The following is a 12,500-nucleotide window of genomic DNA, read 5'->3' as shown; positions in this document are numbered from 1 at the left end:
GCCTGGAGGTATGTTTTGGATCATTATCTTGCTGTAGGATGAACCCCTGATCAACTAGGCAGAGACCAGAGGGTATTGAATGGCACTGCAGAATGCTGTGGTAGCCCTTTTGGTTCAGGGTGCCAGTCACTCTGTGCAAGTCGCTGACTCTGGATCCAGCAAACGAGCCCCATATCATCACGCTTCCTCCTCCATGTTTGACAGTTGGTGTCGCACACTGCGGAACCATCCTTTTGCCGACTCGACAGCGGACAAAAACCCTGCATGATGAACCGAAGATTTCAAATTTTGATTCATCGGTCCAAAAGACCTTCCAGTTTTCAGTAGTCCACTGGTGGTGATTCATAGCCCAGGAAAGCCTCTTTTTCTTATTTTGCCATCTTAGCAATGGCTTTCTTACTGCCACTCGACCTGTCAAACCTGCAGCTCGAAGTATTCTCTTCACAGGCTTCCTTACTTCGGCCAGTGTTAAGCTGTGCTTGAAGCTGCTGTCCTGTGAGCCACCTATCATGCAAGCTGTTGACTCTCAGAAACTTGTCTTCTGATTATGTTGTGGCTTTGGGTCTGCCAGACCTCTTCCTGTCAGAGTTTCCTCCAGTTTCCAAGTGCCTTTTGATGGTTTAGGAAACTGTACTCACTGACACCTTGGCTTCGTTGCAATTTCTCGAAAGGAAAGACCTGCACTTTTAAGGGTTATAATGCTCTGCATGTCTTCCTTTGTTGATTTCCTTTTTCTTGCCATTATGATAGCAACATATTACTTCCTGCATTACAATATTGTCCAAATAATGCTTCAGACGGTGCAGCAACAGTCTGTGCCAACATTGCGTTAATACAGACAGAGGGTTTGTAACTAATCAACAAAATTTGGGACACGTGTAGGAATTGTTTGCATCAACTTTCAAGGCTTAATTTACTTCCATTACTGTAGAACAGCTGCAGTTGCTCACCCATTACTTGTTCGATGAAAAGGAACTTTTTTAACAACTCTGAAATTTACATTATTTTTCAGTGTTTGGTAACATAAACCTTTTTTTTAATCTTTTGGCAGTTCACCGCTTTGCTTTGTACCATTTCACGTGATTCACTGGACTTGAACTGCTTAAACTTCAGTAAAAACGGAAAAATGGGGGTGTTCTAAAACGTTTGACCGGTAGTGTATGTGTGTGTGTGTGTATATATATATATGACGGAAAAACTTGAGCAACGCTACTGAATCAAATTTTGTGTAAAGCTTGGCGATTCCCAAGTGAAAACGATCCGCAAGATTCAACAGGCCTTCAGGAACGAAGCAATGGGCACCACACAGATGAAAGACTGCTACAATCGCTTCAAAGATGGTCGCAAATCAGTGGAAAGTGATGCACGTTCTGGTAGGCCCTCAACATCCCGAAATTAGATCGTCATTGACCAAGTGAGGACCCTGCTGATGCAGGATCGTCGAATCACGTTCAGAGAACTTGCAGACGAGGCGGGCGTCAGCAATGGATCCGTTCATTCCATTGTGACTGAGGATTTGGGCTTAAGGAGAATCTCGGCGAAGTTCGTGCCAAAGATTCTAACGATCGAGCAGAAGCAACTCCGTTTGAAGATCGCACAGGACATGCTGGAGACTGTGAACAGCGATCCCAACTTCTTCAACTAAGTGTTTACTGGCGATGAGACCACAGTGATCCGTCATTTTGTCAAAAACGAAAATCCGATGGTGCTCACTTACACTTCCTCACTCATCGGCGGTCTGTCGGCGACTGACAGCTTCTGCAGGCGGGAAAATATTCACGCATATGGATTAGGATCGCCTACATACGTGCACCAAACCACACTTCCCTAGCTTCATTTGTTTACGCACGAAAAATTAAGGTTGGATACTTTTTTGAACACACCTCGTGTATATATATATATATATATATATATATATATATATATATATATATATATATATATATATATATATATATATATATATATATATACTCGTCTGGTCTGGTCGGTTTGGCAGTGATTGAGTTTGAGGTGCTGGAGATCGACTCGTCTGGTGTGGTCGGTTTTGAGGTGCTGGGTACGAGCAGTGCTCGTCCAACGGCGGCAAACCTTTTTCCTTCCCGAAGCATATCGAGCACCTTAACCTTCTCCTGGAGCGGCAGGACCTTCCTCTGGCGCTTCGGTTCCTTGCCAGAAGCCTTAGAAGGTGCAGGGCATTTTGACGGCATCGTGGGGCTTGGAGAAAAAACGTAGAAAATATTCGAAGTTCACAAGCGAAACTTTGTCTCGTGCATTGTGTGACTGGTTGAGCACCACGCGTTATAATTTATTGCTTAAATAATTTATATTTTATATATTACCGCGATGTACCGGGGGAATCCGCAGAAAAAATTAGTTACGTTCCAAGGGAAAACCCGCGATGAACCGGGGGAGCGATAGGTGAACCGCGATAAAGCGGGGGATAACTGTATATACATACATATATATATATATATATATATATATATATATATATATATATATATATATATATATATATATAGATATACATAGATAATACATCTATAGATTATATATATATTGTATATATATATATATATATATATATATATATATATATATATATATATATATATATATATATATATATACATATATACAAACATACATACATGTAAATATATACATATACACATACATATATTATATATATATATATATATATATATATATATATATATATATATATATATATATATATATATATATATATATATATATATATATATATATATATATATATATATATATATATATATATATATACATTTATCCAGACATATCAACATGCAAATATATATATATATATATATATATATATATATATATATATATATATATATATATATATGTATATATATATATATATATATATATATATATATATATATATATACATACATACATAAAAAACATACATACATCCCTATATATTCATATATACATACATATACATATTCTACATACATACATATGTGGTTATATACAGTATATATAAAATATATATATATATATATATATATATATATATATATATATATATATATATATATATATATATACACACAAATATATATTCATAAAAACATACATACATACATACATATATGAACACATACATGCATATATATATATATATATATATATATATATATATATATATATATATATATATATATATATATGCCTAGTGGTGGCTTAATGGTCATGGTGGTGGGCTTGGGATCCTAGGATCCTGAGTTCAAATCCCCCTCCACTGTTGAATTAATACCAGGTGGGGTTGACTCTGCCTGTCATCCTTCCATGGTCGGCAAAATGAGTACCATCTTGCTGGTATCCTGTGTCGGAGTGGCGACCTGTCCAGGATTGTGCCCAAAAGCCAAGGAGACTGCTTCGGCAGCACCAACTCTGCACAGAGTATGGTCCCAATTGTTTGATGTGTATATATATATATATATATATATATATATATATATATATATATATATATATATATATATATATATATATATATATATATATATATATCTCGACATACATACATCCACTTACTCCATTATATATTGATTATTTATGAATTCTCTGTGTCATGCTATTATCATAATTATATTGGAGTCATGTTTGGAGAAAGCTGAGTGCACCATGAGAACGTTCCCTGAAAAAAAAACAAATCCTGTGTCCTTTTTTATTTTTTATTTCCAACATCTCCTTTCCGTATCCCCACCTTCCTTCTTTAAATTATTGCAGCTTCCATTATCATCTGCCCTAGATTATCTCTTTGCACCTCCACTAGATTATCTCTAACTAAAGAAGCCCAGGAAAAATATTTTGTTATCATGACTGATGATGAAATGCATGGTCTGTTTCATGCAGGTATGAAGGAGAAATCACCACACATTCCCAAATGGAAAACGAATTTGTCGTCGTGAAGAAGGCAAATATCTGATTGCCTCATATCGATAGAACTATAATTTGAATATTTTCAATATATGTGGGAAATATAATCATTGCATTGGAGTTTTTAAAAAGGTGAATTAATGCAACTGCAAGATAAGAACCTGCAAGATATTTCTATACAATCTTTCTTTGCAGGAGGTCGATGAATCGTACTTGATGAAGGTGGAATTGGAAGGAATTCTGGATGGTCTGACAGAAGACATCAGCTTCTACAAAGAGATTTTTGCAGAGGTCTACTCTGATCACACAGCTTTAAATTTACTTTTTAACGTTAAAAAAAAGACCTGAAAACCAGCTTCTGTGATAAATTCTTGAAATTGGCATTTTCTGTTTGAATACCCACAAGTCTCTGGATTTAATTTTCTGGAAAGGTCTGGAGTAGTCCTCACTAATTCATTTTGTACTATTTAAAATAAAGGAAATGCATCAACTGGAGGCCCAGATCAGGGACACGTCTCTGTACATAGAAGTGGATACCAGGCGCAACCTGGACATTGGTGGCCTCATCGCTGACGTGCGTGCCCAATATGAGACCATTGCTGCAAAAAGCAAGGCTGAAGCAGAAGAGTTCTACAGGGAAAAGGTATAGATATAATTATTCACACTTTACAAACTAATCTAAATGAGGCGATCGGCCATGCCTTTTCAGTGATGGAAGCTATTCTTTTCCCCTCTATTTCTTACAATTGATGTAGTTTGTCAGTTTTAATGCATCTGCTGGGAAGAACGAAGAAGAATTGCGCCTCATTAAGCACGACATCAGTGAATCACTGCGGCAGCTTCAGCGAGTGAAGGCAGAGATTGAGGCACTGAAGAAGCAGGTGTGGATAAAACAATTCATACACATCGGTAAGATTAATATTGGTGGCATTTTGAGTGGTTTATGTTTGAAGTGGTGATTTACAGGTTGTTCTCCCTCCCACTCCCCACCCCTCAAGGTCTTTTAAAACCTTACATAGTTGGGTCATCATTTCAAACGTCAATTTCATTCTAATGCAGTGTCTTCAAAGCGATTCACTTTGCCAGAAATTATACAAAAAATATTTGTAAATATATGTTATCCTGTTGTCTTTCATCATCTTGTTAGCGATTCAATTGGTCGGTTGGCTTGGATGCCATTGCTGAACTCAAAGCACAGCTTAAATGACACCCAGTGGAAATGCTACAGCAAAGAGGACATGGTGCTCCGAATCCAGCACAAATGCGAGCTAGCTTATCTGACAGGTTTGTCGGGTTGATTTTGATGGTTCCTGCTCAACCGGCAAGCAAAATGGTATATGAGGTGTGCAGGTAATTTGCAAACTTGCTCGTGGAGACGGTCATAGCATCCAAATCTGTATGACTATGCTTTCAGTTAGATTTCAACCCATGACTTCTGGGATGCAAGTCCAGCATCATAACCATAACCATACCCTTCATGAGTACACAAGTGTTGCACAAAAGTAACAACTTGTTTTAAAGGAAATGTTGCTTCAAACATGGCTGGCAGGGTTTGTCAAAAGTTGTACAGTTGTCTTTGAGCTGTTTCGTCTGGGTTAAATTCTCGACACAACTATAAAATGTCACCTTCGTGCTTTGCAGGCAAGGCGTTGCATCAACGAGTGTGCCATCATTCAGAGGATGTTTAGTTGTGTGTCCTATTTACTTAGCATTTGTGGGTGATGTTAAACATCTCACAGCATTTTTTGCAAGAGTAGGTTATTATACGCCAGTACCCCGGCCAAATTCAAAATTCGTTCCCCAACCTATCGCACCCTGAAATGTAGTGGAAACAAGTCCAATATTGGTTCTCAGACATTAACATTTACAAGTTGTCATGAGCACTCTGTCAAGAATATGGGCATACCTTGATTTTGGCCTGTACTTTCTGCCATATATTAAAGAGCATAGTCTTTGCAAACATTTAAACGTCCATGTTTTTTTTTTAGATTGTAACACAGGGACAGCATCGAAGCAATGATGATTTCTTTTGTGGAACTCCTCGTATAGATAAGGTGTTCCTTTGTATGATTTACCATTATATTCTGCTTTTTATCATCACGAGGACTTTACTGTAGCTATAAATGTCATCTTGCACTTTTACACAGCAAGCTCACTTGGAAACAGCAATCGCTGAGACAGAGGAACGAGGTGAAATGGATATTAGAGAGGCCAAATCAACCATGTCACATCTGGAGAACGAGCTGCAGTGCACCAAGCAAGAGATGGCCAAGCACGTGCGTGACTACCAAGAGCTCATGAATGTTAAGTTGGCACTGGACATCGAGATTGCTACCTACAGGAAGCTCCTCGAGGGAGAGGAGTGCAGGTAATTAATAAGAAAATGTATGATCTTTATGCATAAGATAGTGTACAAGTAATAATTCCACACAGTCGTGCATTGATGTTACTAGCGGGCATTCGCACCCTCTGGGCAGGATTACCCTTCTCGGCTCCCCTTCGGTGGGCAATGTGCTGTGGCACATTCTTAGAAATGCATTTTTGACATTTTTGACCGAAATTTCATTGATCACAACATATCATACACTCCATTTCATAATTTTGAGAAGGTTCCATGACATTACGAAAATGAAGGAAAATGATGTGTAATACCAGCTACCACCAGAGGTGGCACTATTTCCACAACATACACAGGCACTCCTTGCGATGCGCAATCCCGGTTAACACATTTTCACTGATAAGCACTTAATAAAGAAATGAACACTTTGCATTATATGCCACATACTTTCGCTGATAATGCGTCTTTTTTTCCGCTGCCACGTCTAAAAGGGTAGCATTTAGGCTGCAACCGTAGGAATGGAAGGGGAAGCATATGTGCTCACAAGGATGACGGAATGTCATTATTCCATTGTAACGCAAAGGGTATGAATATACAGTAATACAATGCTATTTTATTGTAAATCAATATCCATTACATCGCCGGTGTCATTAAATGTTCTTTTTTTATGTTCTTTTTAAATGTCCCCCCCCCTCCCCCAACCATGTCCCCAGGCTTCAACCCACAATATCTTCACCGATTATAAATTGGTCAGTACAGTACTGTACTCATTTCTCTTTCTTCAATTTGATGTATTTATGGTGGCTATCGCACTATACATTTGCAATTGGTCAATGGCTTTGACACCAGTACAAGTTTTAGTTACGGACCCGAAGCATCAAAAAGCTACACATATTGAACAAACAGTTTCAAATAGATCACGGCCTCACCGCCATTGGAGCATTTATATTGCATCAAATGTGGCAATGAACGTGAATTGTTACTCCCAGCTTGCCGGCTCGATGACACGGACGCCATTTGCATTTTTGCTACTCCATTCCTTCCCCGTTTAGAATCCTGTGTGGGCACGTGCAATTTGTTCATTTAATTACACATTTTTATTGATGTCCTGTATTGATTTACCGACTTTTGGAGTTAGTTAGGTGTCTGAACATCAGGCATCCAGGAACACATCTTCGATTTACAACACTTTGTCGATGGAAAAATATTTTTTCACGACACACACTGGTTTCGTGGAACACATCTTGTTCATAGAGCGAGGAGTGCCAAGATATACATATATATATATATATATATATATATATATATATATATATATATATATATATATATATATATATATATTGTTACGAATTACGCGGTTCGGACGGCCACGCATGACCGCTTCAGCCCAAACGCAGTCGCGCGCCCACCAAAAACCAGAAATCAGTTGTCGCCTTCCGGATAACCCCAAAAACCCGCTACGGGTGACTTAACGCACCATAAACTTGTCAATATCCTGTCCGCGTGGTACAGGGTCAATTGCCGAATTTCAATATATCTAATTATCCACGCAGACAGAAATACCGAGAATTTACACCTCGACGGAGACTTGTACGGACCGAGCCGCGAAGCGCGCTCGTCCCGTGTGTGTTTTGCCAAGCGGTTTTAAATCGCCAAGTTCCGTCGGACCAAATTGTCACGTTTATCGGCCTTAATAGCCAGTTAACATCCCGAGCGCATCGTGGCAGTCAATGGCAGAAAATGACGCAACGAGCAGATGTACATTCAAACAATGGGGCATTTATTTTATACAGCAGGCAAGCAATCGATGGGGGAATAGGGACAAGACACAAGAGCAGATTTAAACCGAATAATAAGCAAGGAAAATAATGTACAACACAGGCACTTATACAATTCACTACTTATTAGACAGGGCCCACACACAGACACACACACGCAGACAGAAATGGACCAAAATGGTCTTTAATGGGACCTCCAGCCCGGGGGACAGTCGGGCTGAGGGTCAGGGTAGCTGGCTACCTCGCCACAAGCGCGCGGCTGGACGTCCACTCCTTCCCAGAGCTCCGGCCACCGTCGGACAGACCAGCGCAGCTGAACCCAGCGAGGGTAAATTGGGGTCGTCGCCCCAGCTCACGATCACGTGAAGGAGGAGGTGGGGTGATGATGAGGACGAGGACCAGGGCTGATGGCAACGAGCAAGCCCAGCCAGCGGACTCCTGAGGCTCCTTCTCTCTTCCCTTCTCCCTTCGTGGATCTCTCTCTCTCTCTCTCTCTCTCTCTCTCTCTCTCTCTCTCTCTCTCTCTCTCTCTCTCTCTCTCTCTCTCTCTCTCTCTCTCTCTCTCTCTCTCTCTCTCTAAAAATCTCCTCAGGAACCTTCTATCCTCTGCTTCCCTTTTCCTCCCTTCGTGGACCTTTTATTCTGAGGTCTAGCCTCCAGAAAGCGGCATGGCTCATGGTTTAGGATAGTTCTTCTCGAGCTCCGTTTTCTTCGCACCGGACCACCTTCTGTCGTGAGCCCCTTCATTCCTCTGAGGCACGCCTTTTCTTCCGGCATGACTCATCCGCTGCCGTTGGGGGCTGCCGCATCCCATTCCCCCCGTGGAATGCTTTTATGCCCATATTGGGTAAGGAATTCAGATTGGGGATGCAGTCTGAACATGCCCGCACTCCAGGGAGCGCACAGAGGATACTCACTGTTCCGCAGCATGTCCACCACTAACGGGCATTTTGTGGCTGTTGATGTTGCAAGTTTGTTTTCCTAATACAAATCACAGCGCATTTATTTACCCATTAAACAAGGGACGGGACCCTAACTGGCAACATGTACTTACGCCAGGCCCATCCCCATCTCCTTGAGATGCTGGTCAACCTGCTGCAACCACGACGTACGTGGTCGGCCCACTGGCCTCCTCCACTCACGAGACTCCCCCGCTGAGAGAATCTAGTGAGCAGGATCAGCGTCAGGAAAACGAGCCACATGTCCATACAGCCGCAACTGACGCTCACGGACTATGCAGGTAACAAATCTCATCCGAGTCTCTCTCAGTAACCGCTCGTTGGACACAAAATCCGACCAGCGATAGCCAAGGATTCTCTGAAGAGACCTGATACCAAAGTAATTAAGTCTCCGTCTCAGATCCTTGGTCAGAGTCCAAGTCTCGCATCCATAGAGCAAGACTGGAAGCACCAAGGAACTGAAGACACGGACTTTCGTCCTCCCGCACAGGTGCCAGCAGCACCACACCCCATGATCCAGTGAATCCATGACACCCCAGGCCCGACCCAGCCGTCTATTGACCTCTGACTCACAGCCAGCAGACATGAATATCACTGCCAAGGTAAGTGGATCTCTCCTCGACCTCAACATCCTCACCACAAACAGACGCAGACAGGACAGCAGCATCCCAGATGTCATTGAAAGCCTGGATCTTAGTTTTGACCCAAGAAACCCATAATCCCAGCGGCTCCGACTCCTCATTCAGCACCTCGAGGGTCCCCAAAAGGATATCTAAAGTCTCCGCAAAGATGACTGCATCATCTGTGAAATCAAGGTCCAAGATCTTGACATTCCCAAACGATGCACTGCAGCTTGATCTTTCCGACATCCTCCCTAAAATCCAGTCCATACAAGTGCTGAAAAGTGTGGGGGCCAGTACACACCCCTGACGAACTCCAGTAACAACTGGAAATAAGTCAGAGATGGTACCACCACATTTCACAGCACTCTCAGTACCAGGGTAGAGTTCACACATCAGATCGATCAGTTTTGTTGGCACCCCACGAAGACCAAGAATCCTCCAGAGGACATCCCAATTCACTGAATCGAACGCTTTACAGAGATCAACATAGGCTGCAAGCAGCCCCTGCTGAAACTCTCGTCTGCGTTCGGTGAGGACACGAAGAGCAAGGATACGGTCTATCGTTGACCTCTTTGGTGTAAAGCCTGACTGCTCTGGACGCTGGTGCTCAAGCAGAGGGTGGCGAACCCTATCGAGAATTATCCGAGCAAAGACCTTGCCCGGCACTGAGAGCAGCTTCACCCCTCGGTAGTTGTTGCAGTCTTGGCGATCACCCTTCCCTTTCCAGAGAGGGACAACAAGGCCCCTCTTCCAGTCAGTTGGGATGATGCCTGTGTTCCAGGCAGAGCACAGAACTGCATGCAACGACACGAGTGCAGCATTTCCACCAGCCTTGAGAAGTTCGGCATGGATGCCACAGATCCTTGGAGCTTTACCCCTTTTCAACCGGTTCACCGCAGCCCGTGTTTCCACAAGCGAAGGTGGACCACAGTTGATTGGAGGGTCAGCAACAGGGATTGTAACACCCTTGACGTCCAACTCGACAGCTGGGGGATCAGCCTGGTACAACCGCTCAAAGTAACCGGCCCAGCGGGACTTCACTTCAGACTCCTCTGTCAAGAGCCTACCACTCTCTGCTCTAACTGCAGTGCTCCGAGGGATGGGCTTGGATGGACGCAATGCGCGAATTCCCCTGTAAGTGGGACGAGAATCACCTGTCCACAGGTGATGCTCTACCCCTTCACAGATTCCTCACACATAGGCCTCCTTGTCCACCCTTAGTGCATGTACAGTTTTACGCCTCAGCGCCCTGAACAGCTCAGCTCTGCCATTCAGCCTGGCCCTGCGACTCTGGTCATTGGTATCCAGTGTCCCTTGAGAGACAAAATTCTTCTTTGCCCTGCGGTGAGTTCCAAGACATCCACCGGCAACATCCAGGACAGTGGTCTTGAAGGCACTCCACAACTCTTCAGGACTTCAGCACCCAGACACCCCAAATGTCCACTCAGCCTGTCTGCAAACTCCTCAGCTACTCTCTCATCCTTGAGCTTGCCAACACCCAGCCTAGGCTGGGATGGTACCATTCTCCAGGATTTAAGGTGCAGCTTTCGAGTTGCTACAACAAGCCGGTGGTCAATATTGAGGAACTGAGCACTTCAGTAGACCCTGCAGTTCTGGATCATCCTCCAGTGACCGTCAACGAGGACATAGTCAATCTCCTTTACCACACTGCCGGCGTTGGAATACCAAGTCCAGCGATGAGCTTGTGGGCACTGAAACCATGAACCAGCCACCCTAAGTCCATGACTTCTTGCAAAGTCAAGGAACTTAGTGATATTCTGATTCATAGTTCCTGACCCATGGGGACCAACACATGTGTCATAACCATCCCTATCAGTTCCATTCGATGCATTGAAATCCCCCAAGACAAGTGTATCTCGTCTGGGGCACTGATCAACCACAGACTCTAGCGTGGCATAGAATGTGTCCTTCACGGTGAAATCACTCGCCTCAGTCGGAGCATAAACAGAGACCAGGGAAATGACACCTAAGGAGTGACGAATCCTTCGTCTCATAATACGCTCGTTGACCGGTGTTACCTCAATTATCATTGGGGTCAGCCTATTGGACACAGAAACAGCAACTCCTTGGGTATGGTAACCATCAGAGCGACCAGACCAATAGTAGGTGTAACCACCCACCATTATCTCGCCGCAATCCGGTCTCCGAACCTCAGAGATTGCTGCAATACCGATGTCCAAACGCTTGAGCTCAGATGATAACAGAGACAGGTGATCATCCTCTTTTAGGGATAGGACATTCCAGGCACCCACCCGAAGGGTCCACCTCAGGTTAACCCAAGGAGACCGCCGTCTGGTGGATGACACCTCAGCACCACTCCGACACACTCACCCGCAATCTGACCCAGGGATGTTACCCCGTGGTTTCCTTCCTTTCATCAAAATTGGGGGTCCCGAAGGCTTTGCCCCAATCCCATCATCCAGTGAGCTGCCCTGCGAAGGGAAGCTGCACAGGAGGTACTCCCACGGAGTGGGTTTTCAGGTTTTTTTGCGTTTGTGTGTTTTGCGGAACGAAGGGTTTTACAGTGGCCGGAGTGCAAATCCTGCCACCAACCTCCTAATAAAAAAGTAACCCAACTGCAGAAGGACGTCCGTAGACACAGTTGGGCACTAGATATGGATGGTCGTTGGCTCACAAGGAGCTCCTCCGCCCTTTGACAGGTTTTTATTTTTAATCCTGCTGGGTGTCCATGTCCAAACACCCTCCTCACCAGAAAACCTGGTGGGGGAGACGGTTTAGTCGCCGACAACCCGACCATGGAACAGGTTAGTACAGGTTTACATGGTACCTGTAGCAGGTCACAGATCTATCCTGACCTAACAATGGTAAGTGTCGTGCA

The 12,500-nt window shown here is 43.3% G+C and overlaps 1 protein-coding gene across 1 annotated transcript in view; it reads left to right on the top strand.

The window, feature by feature from the left end:
• Positions 1 to 12,500, top strand: part of LOC147031717 (keratin, type II cytoskeletal 8-like) — a 35,734-nt gene that overhangs the window by 7,600 nt on the left and 15,634 nt on the right. The window contains exons 3-7 of the mRNA XM_085852367.1: positions 3,916 to 3,976; positions 4,135 to 4,230; positions 4,418 to 4,582; positions 4,695 to 4,820; positions 6,087 to 6,307. Of these exons, the coding sequence (XP_085708493.1) occupies positions 3,916 to 3,976; positions 4,135 to 4,230; positions 4,418 to 4,582; positions 4,695 to 4,820; positions 6,087 to 6,307 (669 nt within the window). The remainder of the gene's footprint in view (positions 1 to 3,915; positions 3,977 to 4,134; positions 4,231 to 4,417; positions 4,583 to 4,694; positions 4,821 to 6,086; positions 6,308 to 12,500) is intronic.

This window comes from Eptatretus burgeri, chromosome 2 (genome assembly GCF_056783735.1).
Source record: "Eptatretus burgeri isolate ZD-2024b chromosome 2, Ebu_testis_v1, whole genome shotgun sequence".
In the NCBI taxonomy this organism is placed as follows: domain Eukaryota; kingdom Metazoa; phylum Chordata; class Myxini; order Myxiniformes; family Myxinidae; genus Eptatretus; species Eptatretus burgeri.
Note: the sequence above shows the minus strand (reverse complement) of the source record. Positions and strands in the feature narration are given on the sequence as shown.